Source organism: Pan troglodytes, chromosome 21 (genome assembly GCF_028858775.2).
Source record: "Pan troglodytes isolate AG18354 chromosome 21, NHGRI_mPanTro3-v2.0_pri, whole genome shotgun sequence".
NCBI lineage: Eukaryota > Metazoa > Chordata > Mammalia > Primates > Hominidae > Pan > Pan troglodytes.
This window is the reverse complement of record NC_072419.2, coordinates 65137783-65152967: the sequence shown is the minus strand read 5'-3', so window position 1 is coordinate 65152967 and position 15185 is coordinate 65137783. Positions and strand designations below refer to the sequence as shown.

The window sequence follows — 15185 nt, the reverse complement described above, 5'->3', positions numbered from 1 at the left end:
TTATGGCAAAATCAGTTGTCTGCAGGGAAACCAGTGCATTGTCATTTAATGTTTGGTAGCTTTAGTGTAGTTGAGACATTTGAAATTTAAAACAACGACCATATTATATGTCTTTAGGTAAATGATAATGTCATGATCTACCTGGATGGGCATACACAAAATGATCCTCACATTTAAAATTGTGATTTGTGAGAGCCACGTCACAATAGCACAGTTATATGCCAATAATGCCATTAATAAAAAACCATCACACATTCTAACATATTTAACAAATGTAGCGCAGCCTTAAAAACTGTGATCTTGAAATCCCTTGGAAGGTCTTAGAGAAAGTCTTAGAGAATAAAATGTAAAAATTAAGCTTGTGAAGTTTGTTTGGAAGTTTTCATTTAAACCACATATTCAGACCATTGCTAATTGATGCTTTGTTTAAATGTGGCAAAAATAGTTAATGCCCCAGATTTGAAGTTAAGAAGTCTTGGGGGGCTGGGGGGAGGGTGGGGAACTGGGAATGGCCAGGGAAAGACTGGGAGATACAGGAGAGGGTCTTGCTGTGGGGTGAGGAGGGGGATCCTGGAGAGGGGAGGGCACCGAGAGGTGGGGAAATGTGAGCAGAGGAGGAGGAGGAAGGTAGAAGGCCACCAAAATACCCTCCTGACAAGAATATCATGATTTTTAACTTCTGTAATCAAAATACCTTTATGTATTTTTTGTATCCACAGCCAATTTGCGGAAGACCTTACCTTTGACAAGCCTCTTTGCCCCCAGCTAAAGCTGCCTGAAAAAATTCACATGCAAACATCTACTTGTTTTCACAAGTCATATTCACGGTTTTGCCATACTTTGTCCACACACTTCAAATACACTCAGAGCATTTTTTGAAAACTTTTATTTTAGCTGCATTTCAAACACAAAGGTGACATTCCACTCACAACACATAACCCCCATCTTTTTAAACCAAGCCCCTCCTACTGTACTCTTTGTAAAAATGATTGGCTTACCTCGGGCTCTTCGCTAGGAAGAAAAATTATTTCATATTTTTTAAACACAGCCACGCCCACCCCCTTGGAACCAGCCCCCACGTGGTTTGGGATCCGGACTTGCCTACAGCAGGTTGTGTTTCCCCTTTCCCCCATCCCCCGACCAGGCGAGCTGTGTGTGTGCAGAATACCGAACTGAGGTGTGCAGCCCCGGGCGCCCCAGATACCTGTGTGTCTGGTTTTTCAACTGTAAAGGCGGGAGGGTTTGGCGAACGAATGAGAAGTGAGGAAACGCTTAGCGCAAAAGGAAAAAGAGAGAAAGACATACAGGAACAAGGTTACGCGGAGGCCGGCGAAAAGCGATTCCCCGCTCCCCCAGGCCAAGGGCCCCGCTTATTTCCCGGGAGGCCCCGCCACCTTCCCCGCGTGTCCTCCGCACCGCTTGCCGCAGAGCGCCCGGGTGCGGGTACCACCAGAGTGTGCGAACAGCGAAAGTTTTTTGCCCGGGCCATGGCGCAAACCACAACACAGCCCGTTCCCAAGTACAAGTACACAGTCGGCGGGTAATCTGGGGGTGCCGGGATAGGAACAGGGGACACTTGAGCGTATCATGCAGAGGCGAACACAGAATATAGACACCAACACACACCAACGACAAGCTGTCTGAGTCCAAGCAGCCGTGCCAGGCGAGGCGGGGGCGCGCCTTCCCCAATGACCCCAGCCCACCGTGGACCCCACCAGCCTAGCCAGGGGAGTCCCGGGGCCCCGGGGCCCCTCCCCGGCAGTTCCTGGCTCACCTGAAGCCCCTGCCTGTCCAGCTTACGGTTGCTGGCGCTGGCCTGTCCAGCCGGAAACGACCCTCAGTGTCGCTCGGCACCACTTTTCTCCCTGGAGGGCATATACTTCGGCCACCCGAATCCACCAAAGATCCCCTCCCGCTCCCAGGGCAAAGTTAGGGTCCCTCCCTGGAACTTTCTAGCAAGTTCTTCCCGCCTTTGGCTGGACCCCCTCCTCCCACTGCCGAGCCCCTAGCCCCACCAGGCAGCCCTGCCACCCCCTCCCGGGTTCCCCGGCGGCCCTGCTGCCCGCAGGCAGAGTCCGCCGCATTACCTAGAAGCAGCAGGCGGTGCGTACACATGTAGCCCATCTTTTCGTCCTGGAGTTGTTTGTCGATGAGCTTACTGCGTTTCTTCTCTGCGCGCTTCTGGGCCCGCTTCTCCAGGGCTTCTTTGCGCATCTGTCTGCGCTTCTCCGCCAGGGGTACCTTCTTGACCTTGAGAGAGCGCGAGGCTTTGGGCTGGGGACTCTCAGATCGACCGAAGCAGCCCCCGAAGGCTTGCACGAGAAAGTTGCGGAGTAAGTTGCGCTGGGGCTTTCGGCGGCGGCGATTTCGCCGATGCTGAAACCAGCGGAGGCATCCGGAGGTCCCATCGTCGGACTCGTCTCCGCTGGAGTCATCGTCGCTGCTGGCCACCCCTTCATCGTAGTACACGCGGCGGCCGCGGCTGCTCTCGGACTTGCCCCGCCAGGCAGACGCGCGAGTAGGCCGCGGAGTAGGCGGATCGGCAGCCTGGATCTCGGGGCTGGGGGGTCTGAGATGGATCTTGCGTCTGGCCCCGGAGGCAGGGGCTGCAGAGGCCGCCCGGCGGACTTGGGCTGCCCGGGTGGCAGAAGCGGCTGGGGCAGTGGGAGCCCCTGCGTCTGGCGCAGCTGGGGCGACATGGGCTGCCCGGGTCTCAGCAGCCGCAGGGGCGGCGGGAGCCTCAGGGGCCGCCCCGGCATCTGGATCGGCTGGGGCGTCAGGGGCCGCCCCGGAGTCGGGATCGGCTGGGGCGTCAGGGGCCGCCCCGGAGTCGGGATCGGCTGGGGCGTCAGGGGCCGCCCCGGAGTCGGGATCGGCTGGGGCGTCAGGGGCCGCCCCGGAGTCGGGATCGGCTGGGGCGTCAGGGGCCGCCCCGGAGTCGGGATCGGCTGGGGCGTCAGGGGCCGCCCCGGAGTCGGGATCGGCTGGGGCGGCAGGGGCTGCCCCGGAGTCGGGATCGGCTGGGGCTGCCCCGGAGTCAGGATCGGCTGGTGCTGTCCCGGAGTCGGGATCTTCTGGGGTTGCCCCGGAGTCAGGATCGGCTGGGGCTGCAGGGGCTGCCCTGGCAGCGGTATCCGCTGAGGCTGCCCCAGCGGCGGTATCCGCTGAGGCTGCCCCGGCGGCAGGGGATCCGTACCCCGGAGAGGGTACTTTTCCTCCCTCCGCGGCATCAGCGGCTCCTTCCATCTCTGCTGCTTCCTCCTCAACTGGGGGTCTCTCTGCTCGCTCTCTCTTATCTGGGGCTCCGGAGACCTTGATGGGCGGGCCGTCAAGCGCGATTGGGGGGCTGTCCATGTTGACGGGAGTGTCGTCGACCCCAGCGGGGGCGCTGCCAATCTCGAACGGGGGTCCGGAGATCTCCATCCAGGGGCTGCTGCCCGTGAAGTTAGAAGGAGGTCTGACAGCCTCTTGGGATGGGCTGCCGATGGCGCCTGGGACCCAGAGGGGAGGCGCGTTCGCGGCGGGAGTGAGGCGGACCGCACTCGAGGCCGCGACTGCCGCGAACTGGCCGCTGCCGTCGACTTGTGCGATAACTCGGGAAAGCCCCGGGGGTGGGCTGTCGTCCCCAAATCCTTCTCCATCAAGCTCAAATGGCATAGTCTCCTCAGGGGGAGGGCTGTAGCCTCCTCTGGAGCCAGCTTTTGCAGGCCTGAGGGCTTGGGGCTCCTCGGGAGGAGCTCCGGGGACCCCTGCAGCACCTGGGCCTCCTGGAGCAAGGTCTGGGACCTGTAAGAGAAGTTGACTGCAGCCTCTCTGGGCAGGCTGGTCAAACTCAAAGGGCATAGCTTCTTCTGGTGGAGGGCTGTATCCTCCCAGGCCTGGTCTGGCACCACTGAAGGCTCCGGGCTCCATGAGTGCTGGGCCGAAGGCCTCAAGGCCTGCATGGACCCCACTGGGGAATCCAGGCTGCTCCAGTGTAGGCCAGAAGCCTCCCAAGCTGGGCTGTTCAACCTCGAAGGGCATTGCTTCCTCAGGAGGTGGGCTGTAGCTTCCATGGGCTCCAGCTTCCCTGAATGCCGGGTTGAGGACCTGAAAGTTGGGTCTGGAGACCTCTGGGGGTCCACAGGCCTCGCCGTCATTCTCGATGGGGATGGGCTCGTTGTGAGGCGGTTCGGTCTCCATCTCTTCGGCTGGGCTAGGCCCAGCACCGGGGGCAGTTGCCCCTGGGGCCTCCAAAGGTGGTTGCTCGGGCTGTTCCCCGATTTCAGGGGGGATATCGCGTTGTCCTGACATATTATTGCCGTAGAGGCAGTTGCGCATGCCCATAACACGGTGGCGGCCTCTCAAAATAAGTTTGGGGCTCCGTAAGATGGAGCACCCAACCGAACTAGGGTGAAAAAATTATTATTATTATTTTAAAATCAAAGTACCAGCTGGAAAGTTCACCAGCCTCACTTTCCAACCCTTGTGAGGTTGGGGGGTTCAAGGCCTGGAAGGAACCCTAGACTGAGGCTGAAGCAACTCAATTGTTGCTGGTGGAGTCTTGGCTCCTTCCTGGCCACTTTTCATGCCCCCAGGCTGCCCCCAAGCCCCTCTTCCTTGGTCTGTCCTTATGCCCTCCTCTCTCTTTCTTTTTGCTCCAGGCCAGTCCCGCCTGCTTGGATCTGACGAGCGTGCCGATTCGGTCCGAAAATCGCCAGTAGCGCTCTCTCTCTGCCACCAGAGGACGCTGGTTCCAGTGCCGAGCTGGCTCCGGCTCCAGGAGCCTGCTCCTGGCGCCAGGGGCCCGGGACTTTGGGTAAGGGGGCTGGTGAGCGCAGGCCTCGCAGGGACGTTTTGGCTCCTTCCACTCCTCTCCCTGACTGATTTGGAGTCTTTCTCCTCGCTTCTCCGCTGGCCAGAGAAAGCGCTCCTGCGTTGCGGGACACGTGACGCAAGACGTGGGCCTCGGGACGCTGGAGTACAGGAGCTGAAACCCTCCCTCCCCAACCCAACCGACTCCTCGGGGGAGGGGGGACTGAAGAAGGATTTCATCACCCCAGGATACCCCTGAAACTCTGAGTCATAGCCCCCAGCCTCCAGGCAGCCCCGGATCTCAAGCCCCTAGTCCGGAGCGCAAGGCTTTTGGTGCCTGGGAAGGGGCGCAGGCACGCATAGGGATGCGACAGGTGGTCGTGAGCCCACCAAAGAAGCAGAGAGAGGCGAGGGAGAGGGGATGCCGAGTATGCGAGCACGCAATTTGTTTTTTAAATGCCTTGGGTGTACTTTTTGCTGCTTTTGTTTGTCACTTGCTGAGGTTGGCTCCGGTAAAGCACTTTAACAGCCCCCACCCCCATCACACTCTAGGGGTCTCCGCAGTGGCCCACAGCGGCGCAAGCTGGGTGCTCCCTTGTTTATGTGGATGGTGACGCAGGGGAATAAGAAGGTCTCGGGTGCGTACCACCAAGAGCAAAGCGCCCTAGGGAGTAGCTGCGGCGGCACCAAGAGAGGGGTGGGGGGCGTGCTGCGCAGAGGGGGACCTCACAAAGCGGCCTCAGAGTTTCGCAGGTCCTGCTGTTCTAGGGAAGGGTTAAAGGGGATTTTGGTTGGGGTTTAATGCCGGTTTAGGGTGGTTTCGAGACTGGACAACGCTGTGCGCGCTGAACCCACAGATAAATACCATGCCGCGCGGCAACCGGAGCTGAGGTGCGCTGCTCGCTGCTTCGGGCACCGGCCGCAGCGCCGGTCAGTCAGCTCCTTTAGCCCCACTACAGCCTGCCTCCAGCACCCTTCCAGCCCCTCTCCTCTCGCTCTGGGTATCTTAGGGTAGTCGCTTTACTTTTCCACTGCTAGAGCCCACTGAGGCGGCACTGAGCCCGCCAACCGGCCACAAACCCGGCGGTTGCCCGCGCAGCTGCGCTCCCGCTACCATGCTGCGGTGGGCTCAGAGCTAGCCAAAGGTAAATGCCCATACCACCTGGTGGCCTTGATGTGTGCACATGCTATGCTCTGGTCTGGGGTCTGCAGAGGGATTGGAACCCGGGAGAAAAGCTGCTGTAAGGGGGTCACATAAAACCCGGCAGGTGCGCATCAGGTCGGTCTCACCAGTGAGACAGATTGGCGAGCCACGTCTAGGCACAGAGCAGCTGGGCAGGAGGCAGGGGGTCACCTGACCTGCAGAACCCTGGGGGAGGGGAGGCTGGATGAGTTACACAGAGGGGGCTGCAGCAAGCAGGGCGCACGGCACCGGCTGCTGTATAAGAGCTGCAGGCGGGCGAACCACCGCAAGTTGCGATCCCGTTTAGTCTAACGCATCCCTCTTAGAGCCAGGGTACCACAGGCACCGTGCATCCTTGCACCCCTGCATCCACCATCCATGTGGCCACGCAGCACGGAAGGAGGCGAACACAGTTGGACCCTGGGAAACGTTTGGGATCCCCCAAAGATATATCGCTTTAGCTCTATGGGTCTACACACTTCCAGATGTCAACACTGAACTTTGATTCAAACTTTGGCCAACTACACCCACGCAAAACGGCTTAACCACTTGAGCATCCACTGAATGGCCCAACTGGGTCCCAACACCAACTCACTCCCCTCCGACCCCAGCGACGGGTCAGCCATTGGGCAGGGGTCATGCCAATCAAGGCTGCCTGGCGAATGAGCAGGGGGCGTCAGACCGGAAACCGGATATGGGTGGGAGGTCCAATAGGGGGCGCCGCGTTGGAACGCCCGAAGAGGTGCTGCTGGGGTGGTTGGAAGCTGTTGGGGGGCGGGTGTATGGCGGCTAGGCCTGGAAGACCACGAGGACCGCTAGCGCCGTGGGGTCACTCTTCCTCATGCCACAGGTTGCCGAGCCTCGGGGGAGAGGTGGGGTCCCAGGGGCCAACCCTTGGGTGTGTTGATGGCGGCAGGCTAACCTAGCCAACGGGGTGCCGCTGCCGGGCAAGGTGAGGAGCAAGAAGATTTCCAGGGCTGGGAGGTAGAGGGCCAGGACCCCAAGGAGAGGGCTTACTGCGAGGTGCAGCCCAGGATGGATAAGGAGTTGAGGCCCCAGGGATGCTGAGCCTGCACAAGTGGAAGGTCAGTAGACATTGGGGTTGGAGCTCCAGGGAGGCTGCCATGGGTGCTCCAAAGGGGTTGTTTGCTTTCGTCAGGCCTAGCGCTCACCCCCAAAATACCATTTGTCGAGGAACGGGTTCAGGGTCTCTGTTCGACACCCTCATGGGTCTGTGGGGCCCCTTTGTTCATTCTTTCTGATATCATGATCTTTGCCAGGGGAGCACATGCATGGAGGCGACTAAAAAAAATTTAAAAAGTTAGACAAATACCAATTCCTCATCCTAGAGAGTAGAGCAGCATACAAATGAAAGAAAAGACCTCCACTTGGGGGGACCTTGAAAGTCTTGGTGGAGAAAATGGCTTTTTATATGGGCCTCCAAGGAAGGATAGACGCCTTGGCTATGAATAGAAGGTGGTAGTGGGGGATGGGAGACGGTTTGCCCACCACGAACAAAGGATTTAATGGTAGGAAACATGGGGCGTGGCTGGGTAAACACAACTGGCCACCTTGGCTGGCTCTTGGGGAGCAGGGGGAGAAAAGTTAGGAGAAATTAGATAGAATCTCTCTGAGGATGCCATGGAGCATGAGGGCAAGCACTTTTGAGGCGATTTTGGCAGGAAACGGAAAGGATGTTGAAAGTTTTTTGTTCTGCAAGTGAGGGTTTGAGCCTACTTTTAGGAAAAGCAGAAGCAGCATGGAGGATGATCCTGATCGAGAACAAAGGAAAGGGGTTATGCACAAAGGAGATGTTTAAAGGAGAGACCTAGCACGGTGAAGGAAGCAGGAAGGCTGAAGGACGGCACTCAAGAGGGGTCCCAAAGGATCCTCCTGGAGCAGCTCTTATGCTAGAAAGACACAAAAGATGGAGGAGCCAAAGTGTGGCACCCAGATGGATGGAACACTGGGAGTGGGACAGGGAAGTCAGTGGGAGGGGCTGGCAAGGTGGCAGTGCTGATTTGGTTTTAGACATGGCAGATTAAGGAACTTTGGGCAGTTGGGATGGAGATTTTTGCAGCCATTATTTGGGAGGAAAGGTCTGAAGTTCAGAAAAAGATAAAGATCACACATTCAAATTGGCAATCGTACTTACAAAGATGAATTTATGGAGTCAGAGAAAACTCTTCAGGGGAGAAATACATTTGGTAATAGAATCTTGAACAATTGGTGCACTGGACAGGAAAAAGGGAGACAGTCCAGGAGTGAGTAGGGAGGACTCAGAACGGAGAGATGGGAGCACACCAGAGGAAGGGGTTTCAGAACCACTCAGCACATCTCATCTAGACTTGGTGTTTTAGCCTCTGCACTGGTGGTATTTGGGGCCAGGCAATTCTTTGTTGTGGTGACTGCCCTGTGCATTGTAGGATGTTGAGCAGCATCCCTAGCCTCTACCCACTAGATGCCAGTAGCATCCCCTTAGTTTTAACAACCAAAAATGTCTCCAGACTTTGCTAAATGTCCTCTGGGGGGCAAAATCTCCCCCAGTTGAAAATCACCACTATAAGCTGAGAAAGGACCCTTAGATTTGAATAGGAATTGCCTTAATTTAAAGATAAATTAAGACTAGGAAGTGTAAATCCCAGTATTTAACCCTGATATTCCCCCTTTTTTCCACTCCTGTTATTTCTCTGTAGTGACTGGCTACCAGACTCTGAAAAACCTAAGTCCTTTAGGTGAGTGGAGCTAAGAGCTGAAACATCAGTAGTGGGGTCAGGGACCCCAGAAGTGTGGCCAAGTGTTCGAGGAGTTGACCCACCTGTGGCACCTGCAAGGCCACAGGGACCTGAGGAATCCGGTATAGTAAGAGCTGGGGGTGATCGGCTAGTGGGTTTACTGGGGTCCACCTTGATTGGCCTGATTGGTTGGCTTGTCTGGTGATCCTCCTGAAGGCTGATAATTTTGCTAGCTCAAGACAGAAACATGGCCTTGATCTGGAGGGAGATGGCCAGTGCTGGATGTTAGTGGGCAGCATCGTCTGGGGCCTAACCTTGCCGGGGCTTTTTTAGGATCTGCCATTATAATTGTATAATAGCAAAGTACCTTAAACATAGCTTTCCAGTGCTGGATGGATTGCCATCATGGGAAAAGATAAATATGTGATAGGACTGAGGAAGGAAAGTCTATTAATGTGTTTATGCAGCTAAGGAAGAGGAAGTCAGGAGAGGCTGGTGCCTGAAAGAAAAGGCCGAGTTGGGATGGATAGACGCTGTGTGCCAGGGTCTTGACCCCTGTCATGAGGGGCTGTGTGCTGGAGTGTAGGGCTGCAGTGAGATGATGTGTCAAGTAGGGGAGGACAGGATTGGCTGTCGAAACCCAGGGATGGTTTACTTGAAAATTGTGTATACTTGGCTACTTAAAAATAATAGCGTCTGCACTTGATGTACTAAGAAAGGGATGGGAAGAATTTCTCATGCTTCCATTAAACTCTGCATGTCTGAGGAAAGCCAAATGGCCCAGGTGCCACAGGTGGCAAACAGTGGCGTTTTGAAAATATGGAACCCCCAATGGAAAGAATGTATGTATTTCTTTACCATTGACTCTCTGAACAGCACCATTACAGCCCCGTTCCTTGGAAGCCACACGTGATGCCCTGGGCTTCCCAAACAGTCTCACCTCTCTATTGATGCTTTCATGGCACATGTATTCAACAAGTAATTGTGTTTCTACTTACATTCTGGGATTCTTACTCATTACCAAAAGCATAAGGCATATCTCAAGTTTAGGTAGCTACCTGTCAGCTTTCTGGGTTTATCCCTGTAGCCAACAAAGAGAAGGCAAAGTAGAGAGAGGGAAGGGAGGTGGGTGAAAGGGAAGGGAACAGAAACCACGAAAAACAGTATTTTTTTGGTAGTCATTTTCCTTTTGGTCTGCGGCTTTGCAGGGAGGAGGTGGGTGGTGAAGTTTGCAGAAGTGCCTTCTCTGCAGCCCATTCATGTCATTGGTTGTCAGTGGGTTTCTTTCAATTGAGGAAAAAGTAAAAGCAGAAAGAGAAGGTAGAAAAGAATTTAGGCAACTATGAAGTTTCTCAGCCTCCCAGTGACAAATGTTTTCTGAGTGCTGAGTGAGTAGTAATAGACTTTGAAGCTGTACAATTAATTACTTTTCAATCAAGACTTGCTGCTGCCATCCTTTTCCCTTCAGACTCTCCTCTGCCCGCCTTGGCCGGTGGAGGCAGCAGCATACTGCTATCTGCAGAGGGGTCTGCGTGGCCAGGCTGTTTGAAGCAAATGCCAGCTAAAGGAAAAAAGCCTCAAATGGATGAGGCAAGATACCAGGTTAGAGGCAGATGCAAGGGTGATATTAGAGGTAGTGGAAACAGTCTTTATGAAAATACTTGATATGCTCAGATTAAAAAGCCCCCATTGTGAGTTCAGACCCCTTCACTCAGCTAATTAGCTGTAGCTCAGCAACCTTCTCAAAAGGTGTCCCAAATTCTGTTTCAGCCAAGGCATGCCACTGTCCTCTGACCACCTGTGCTTGAACAGTGGGTCCAGACATTTGTGGATTCCTTCTCCAGACTAGCTGATGATGCAGCAAAGAATTTCAGGGGAGGAGAGGCCATTCCAGAAAAGATGAACAGCACCATGGGAAAGCAACTAAGAGAGAGGCAAAAGTGGGGGTTGGAGGGGAAAGAGGGAATCTCGGAAGGTAAATTTGGCTTTAGTGGAACCTCTGCTTAAAATTTCTGCAATTCATAGTGGGAATTCCAGCCACCCTGGGGGCTTCTGGGCATCATTGTTTAAGGGGAATGGTATATTTCACCTTCTAGAACAACCTCAATTACCCAGGGCAGATTTTCCTAATGAAATCTAATTAAGACAGCGACATAAGCCAGGACACTCAGAAACCAGCTCTCACATGGGGTTGGGGGGAGAAGAAACGTGGTCTTCTGCTGGCTGCCGGTCTTTGGCCTGTGCCCCTTGGACCCCTCAAGTTTGAGAGTGGGGACCCTGAAGACCAACCTTGCTGTGAACCAAAACCCAAGGCTTTAGCCTTGGAGCTAGACAGCTAGATTTCTAGGTGTTAAATCTTTCTCTTTGCGTGTAGCAATTGAAGTACTTGTATGAAAACTCCACACCTATGAAATTGGAATTTTTGGACCAGGTCTGTAAGAAACTCTCAGGGGGACAGTGATGTTAATGGTGTCGAATCTGTGAGCCTCATTAGTAGCCCTCCAATGCCATATTTGGCTTTTAAAAATGCCCTTCCTAATGTTGAGCTGAAGTCTGTCCCTTGATGCACCTGGTTCTAACCCCCTTAGCCACCAGATACTTGAAGCTGCCCTCAACCTTTCTCTCTTCAAGACTCTCTTTATTCCTTCAAACAACTTTCTTTATAACCCCCAAATTTCCTGGCTTTGTGACCCCCTTCCCCATTTCTAAATCTTCTTTTCTGCTCCTTCCCAGGGGTTCTCTTATCTACCCACATCTTCCTTTTTTCTGTGATCCCTCAAATTCTTCTTTTCCTTTTGTCTTCCTTAAATCTCTCCCCACTTTACTGTCACCACTTACCCTCTGTCCCTGCTGCCTGGGTTTATGTTGGCCTTTCTCATAGCCATGTGCCCTGCTAATTTGTAACATACTTACCCTAAAATAAACACAAAAAATAAACACACAGGCTATGCCCAGTGGGAGCTGGGAAAGCAGCCTCCCCATTTCTACCCGGGAATAGTTGCAGGCAGAGTCCTGCCTCTGCTGGCTGAGCACTGTCAACAGGTAATGGTGGCCCCGCATTGCAGGCTCTTGGCCTTGGGAGAACTAAGTCACTAGGCTGTTTATTCTGGCTTCTCTGCCCTGTGAATTAATGGCCACTAGTGCTTGGACCAGCATAGCTATTGGAGGCGTTTGAAAAAACTCATGAGATTTTTAAACAAGGGAAAGAAAACAAATACCAGTAAAAAATTTATGCCCCCCACCCCCCACATATGGCCTTTTGATATGTAAGAAAGAAATTATAAAACAAAAATGGGTGCTAAATCACTTAATTTGACAGAACCAGATTTTTTTGTTTTTGAAATATTTGCTTTGTTTATCCCATGCATGTATGATGGAGGCAAAATTGGTTTTGGGGGATGCGGTGTGCAAAAAGTCTTAGCTGTGACAAGGTCCTGCAGTACATAAACAGATAATGGGGTATAGCTATATGTCCATGGTATTAAAATGTCATGGGGAGGGGCAAGTAAGAAACATATGTCTGAAGAAGCTAAGAGGGGAGTGATCATGAAAAAAACAAAGGTTGAGAAAACTGGTTTATCTCAAATAGCTGTAGCTTCTATACCATTTTTTTCAGGTCTAGCTTAACCAAAACACTTAAAACTGTTACCAAAAAACTTTCAACAACACTTGTGGTCACTCAACCAATGTTCCCATCAGTCTGCCGTCCCCCACAGTGGTTAGCCTCTCCAAGCTGCAGTACTAGGTCCGTACTTGCAACCATGCTGCCTGCTCCTGCTCTGAAAAGCTTGTTCTTAGACACCAAGGTCAGGGACAGAAGGTGGGGAACACACACACACACGTAAAACACACACTAAATACGACTCTCAGGATGGCTAAATGTTTCCAGTTTAGGGAAAGGACACAGTGGAATTCTGCATTCTCTAAACTGCCTTTTGAGACCATTTTGCAACCAACTGTAAAGCAGATTTGACAAAATTTACATGAAGCCAACACAAAACAGATTTCTTCCTAGCTGGTGCTTTTTTTGTTTTTCGGGGTTTTTTTTGTTGTTGTTGTTGTTTTGTTTTTTTTTTTTTTTTTGAGATGGAGTCTCACACTGTAGGCCGGGCTGGAGTGCAATGGCGCGATACCTAGCTGGTGCTTTTTATTTGAGCAACTTTCGATGTTTTTTGGGAGTTCCATTAGGGTTAAAATCACTAGTGTAGAGTCCAATTGGACAACCCCAGGCTTCTTAAGCTAATCAATCTAGACATTTGGAGCTGAAAGGGATAAATAGGATCATCTCATTCAGCGACCTCATTTTAGAAGAAACTGAGGCAGAGGGGTGTTGGGTCTGACCTAAGGCCACTTGACCATGGCTAGAAGCAACCTGGGCTGCCAGCCCTGGGCCTTTCGTCTTGGATCCCACTGCTCCAGTTTGGGACATCAAGTTATAGGAAATAGAGTCATTAGTGTCAAAACCCCACAACAGAACAAGAAATTCCATCTCTCATTCTTGAACATGGGGATTAAAGATGTCATTTGAGCATCTCATCCCTCTGCTGGGTAATTTTTTAGAGAAGAGCAGCAGTTGAGCCAGCACATGACATCACTGGCCTGGAAGCTTAATTTTATTTTAGTGATTTGGTTTTTGTGATAGGTCACCTTCCAGGTAAGCAGTTAGGAGACATGCTTTACTCACACCATGGTTTCTGCTCAGTTTCCTCTCAAAAGCTTCCCTCTTCTTGAAGAGCAGTATAATAATAACTGATAATTGAGGTAAAGCCATGTAGATTATTAAAAAACCAAAAAACCTCATTCTTACCAACACTGAAGTTTCAGCTTTCTTCCTCCTTAACCTTCCACACAGCTGCAGAAAATGAAGGCTGAAGAGTCAAAGGCTGTAAGCAACTCCAGGGTGAGAAAGGCTTGCAGTGCATTAAAGAAACATCTCAAAACAATCCCAAACTGTAACATTTCTAATTCTTGAATTCTGATGAACATAAAAGAGTTTTGTTTGCAAAACTTTAAACCTACATCAGGTTGACCCCACACAATATTGGAACATTGCAACATAAATTCCCAGCTCAGATAAGTTCAGTTACAAGAGCACCTTTGGGTCGCCCTCCCCTCCCCCACAAAAGCAAATTTCCATTAAGCAAATGATTAATGTACTAAAGGAAACAACTTCAATATTGGGGGCATATCATCATGTTCAACTAGCTTTATTCTCCTGCTCCTCCTCCTCCCTCACCCTCCATTTGAAATATTAAAAGTGGCTGGTAATTCACCTATGTGGTTAACCATAAGATCTGCTTTTTCTTGGGAGCCTATCCTCACCCCGCAGACCTCACCTATGTGAAAGGGGCAAGTGGGCCTATTCAGATGCTAACCCCAGTTGAGCAGGGTGGGACAAAGGGCCAGCTGGGAGACTAGTGAGTTGGGAATGCTTGGGGAACTTGCTAAAAATGGCTCTGGAAAAGGACGGCAGCTGAATACCAGTTTCTCAGGCAGAAAGAAGGTTTGCTAAGTCTATATAGCAAAATCCTGTCTTCTCAGGGAGGGTCATAGGTGCTTTCCTCGGGGGTTGGTATAGCTCTCAGTTGCTTTATATGGTCTGCACTGGCTTTTCCACCCTTGAATCAGGGTGTAAAGAGGGAAGCTGGGGGAGGGGAATTGAGCGGGGGAGGGGAATTGAGCGGGGGAGAGTGTGTGCCGGTAGGTAACAGGTTTTTACAATTGGGCTGTAATGCAGATGGCGAGGCAGTTTGTGGAAGACTGAAAGACAGTGTGTGTTCCTAGATTGCCCCTCCTCGCTACATGTGAACATGGTACATTGCTTACAGTTCAGGAAACATCCCTGTGTTGGGCTTCTGTTTAAAAAACAGCAAGATGGGTGTGAGGTGTGGGCTCGACACGGAGGGCTTTTAAAAAACTTGTTTATTCATCCTGCAACAAGGCAACATGCTCATTTCTCTAATGAATAATTCTCTGTGGGAAAACGGGTCTCCCGGAATACCCAGTCTGAAGATAGCTCCCACACTTGAAAGGCACACCAAAAAAATTCAACACAATCCCTAGTTTTTCTTGCTTGTCCCTAGAGACATTTTGCTTGGTGAACTCAGGCTGAGACATTACCAGAGGAAAAACTGAACACTTAACGTCACAGAAAGCCAACACACCATCATTGTTTACATTAAGCAGGAATTTCGATTTAGGGGCAAGCCAAAAGCGGGGCACGCCTAGCCCTTCCGCAGCCTCCAAACTTCTGAGACTAACATTGCTGTCGCAGAAAACCACTTGCAAATAAACTGGTTTCTCCGTATTTACTAGGGAAGACCACCAAAGGCATCCAACCACAGTCTGCGCTGCAGCCCGGCAGAACTAAGTCTTGGGCGCCGCGACGCCTTTCCTACGGAATAGGTCCTGGAAGGAAGACCATTTAAGGTATTTTCCTTCTATCATCATCCTTAGGAGTTAAGAACCTGACC

The 15185-nt window shown here is 52.0% G+C and overlaps 3 protein-coding genes and 1 long non-coding RNA gene across 8 annotated transcripts in view; 1 reads left to right on the top strand and 3 right to left on the bottom strand.

Moving 5' to 3' along the window:
• The window catches only part of LOC104003639 (neuroendocrine secretory protein 55), a 55771-nt gene that overhangs the window by 38310 nt on the left and 2276 nt on the right, over positions 1 to 15185 (bottom strand). The gene's annotated exons all lie outside the window — the stretch shown is intronic.
• GNAS (GNAS complex locus) overlaps positions 1 to 15185 on the bottom strand; it is a 70674-nt gene that overhangs the window by 53856 nt on the left and 1633 nt on the right. The gene's annotated exons all lie outside the window — the stretch shown is intronic.
• Positions 1785 to 4239, bottom strand: LOC129138216 (protein ALEX). Its single transcript, XM_054674820.2, has 2 exons — positions 2088 to 4239; positions 1785 to 1865 (listed from the first exon to the last, which is right to left on the bottom strand). The coding sequence occupies exon 1, from the start codon at positions 4137 to 4139 to the stop codon at positions 2088 to 2090; it is 2052 nt and encodes a 683-aa protein (XP_054530795.1). The 5' UTR covers positions 4140 to 4239; the 3' UTR covers positions 1785 to 1865.
• The window catches only part of LOC129138217 (uncharacterized), a 32964-nt gene continuing 24468 nt past the window's right edge, over positions 6690 to 15185 (top strand). For 2 of the 3 annotated variants that reach the window (XR_008541326.2, XR_010154140.1), the window contains exons 1-2: positions 6690 to 7062; positions 15028 to 15141. This is a non-coding gene — a long non-coding RNA (uncharacterized LOC129138217). Of the gene's footprint in view, positions 7063 to 8673; positions 8713 to 15027; positions 15142 to 15185 lie in introns of all 3 variants that reach the window. The other variant, XR_008541324.2, reaches the window with a different exon arrangement.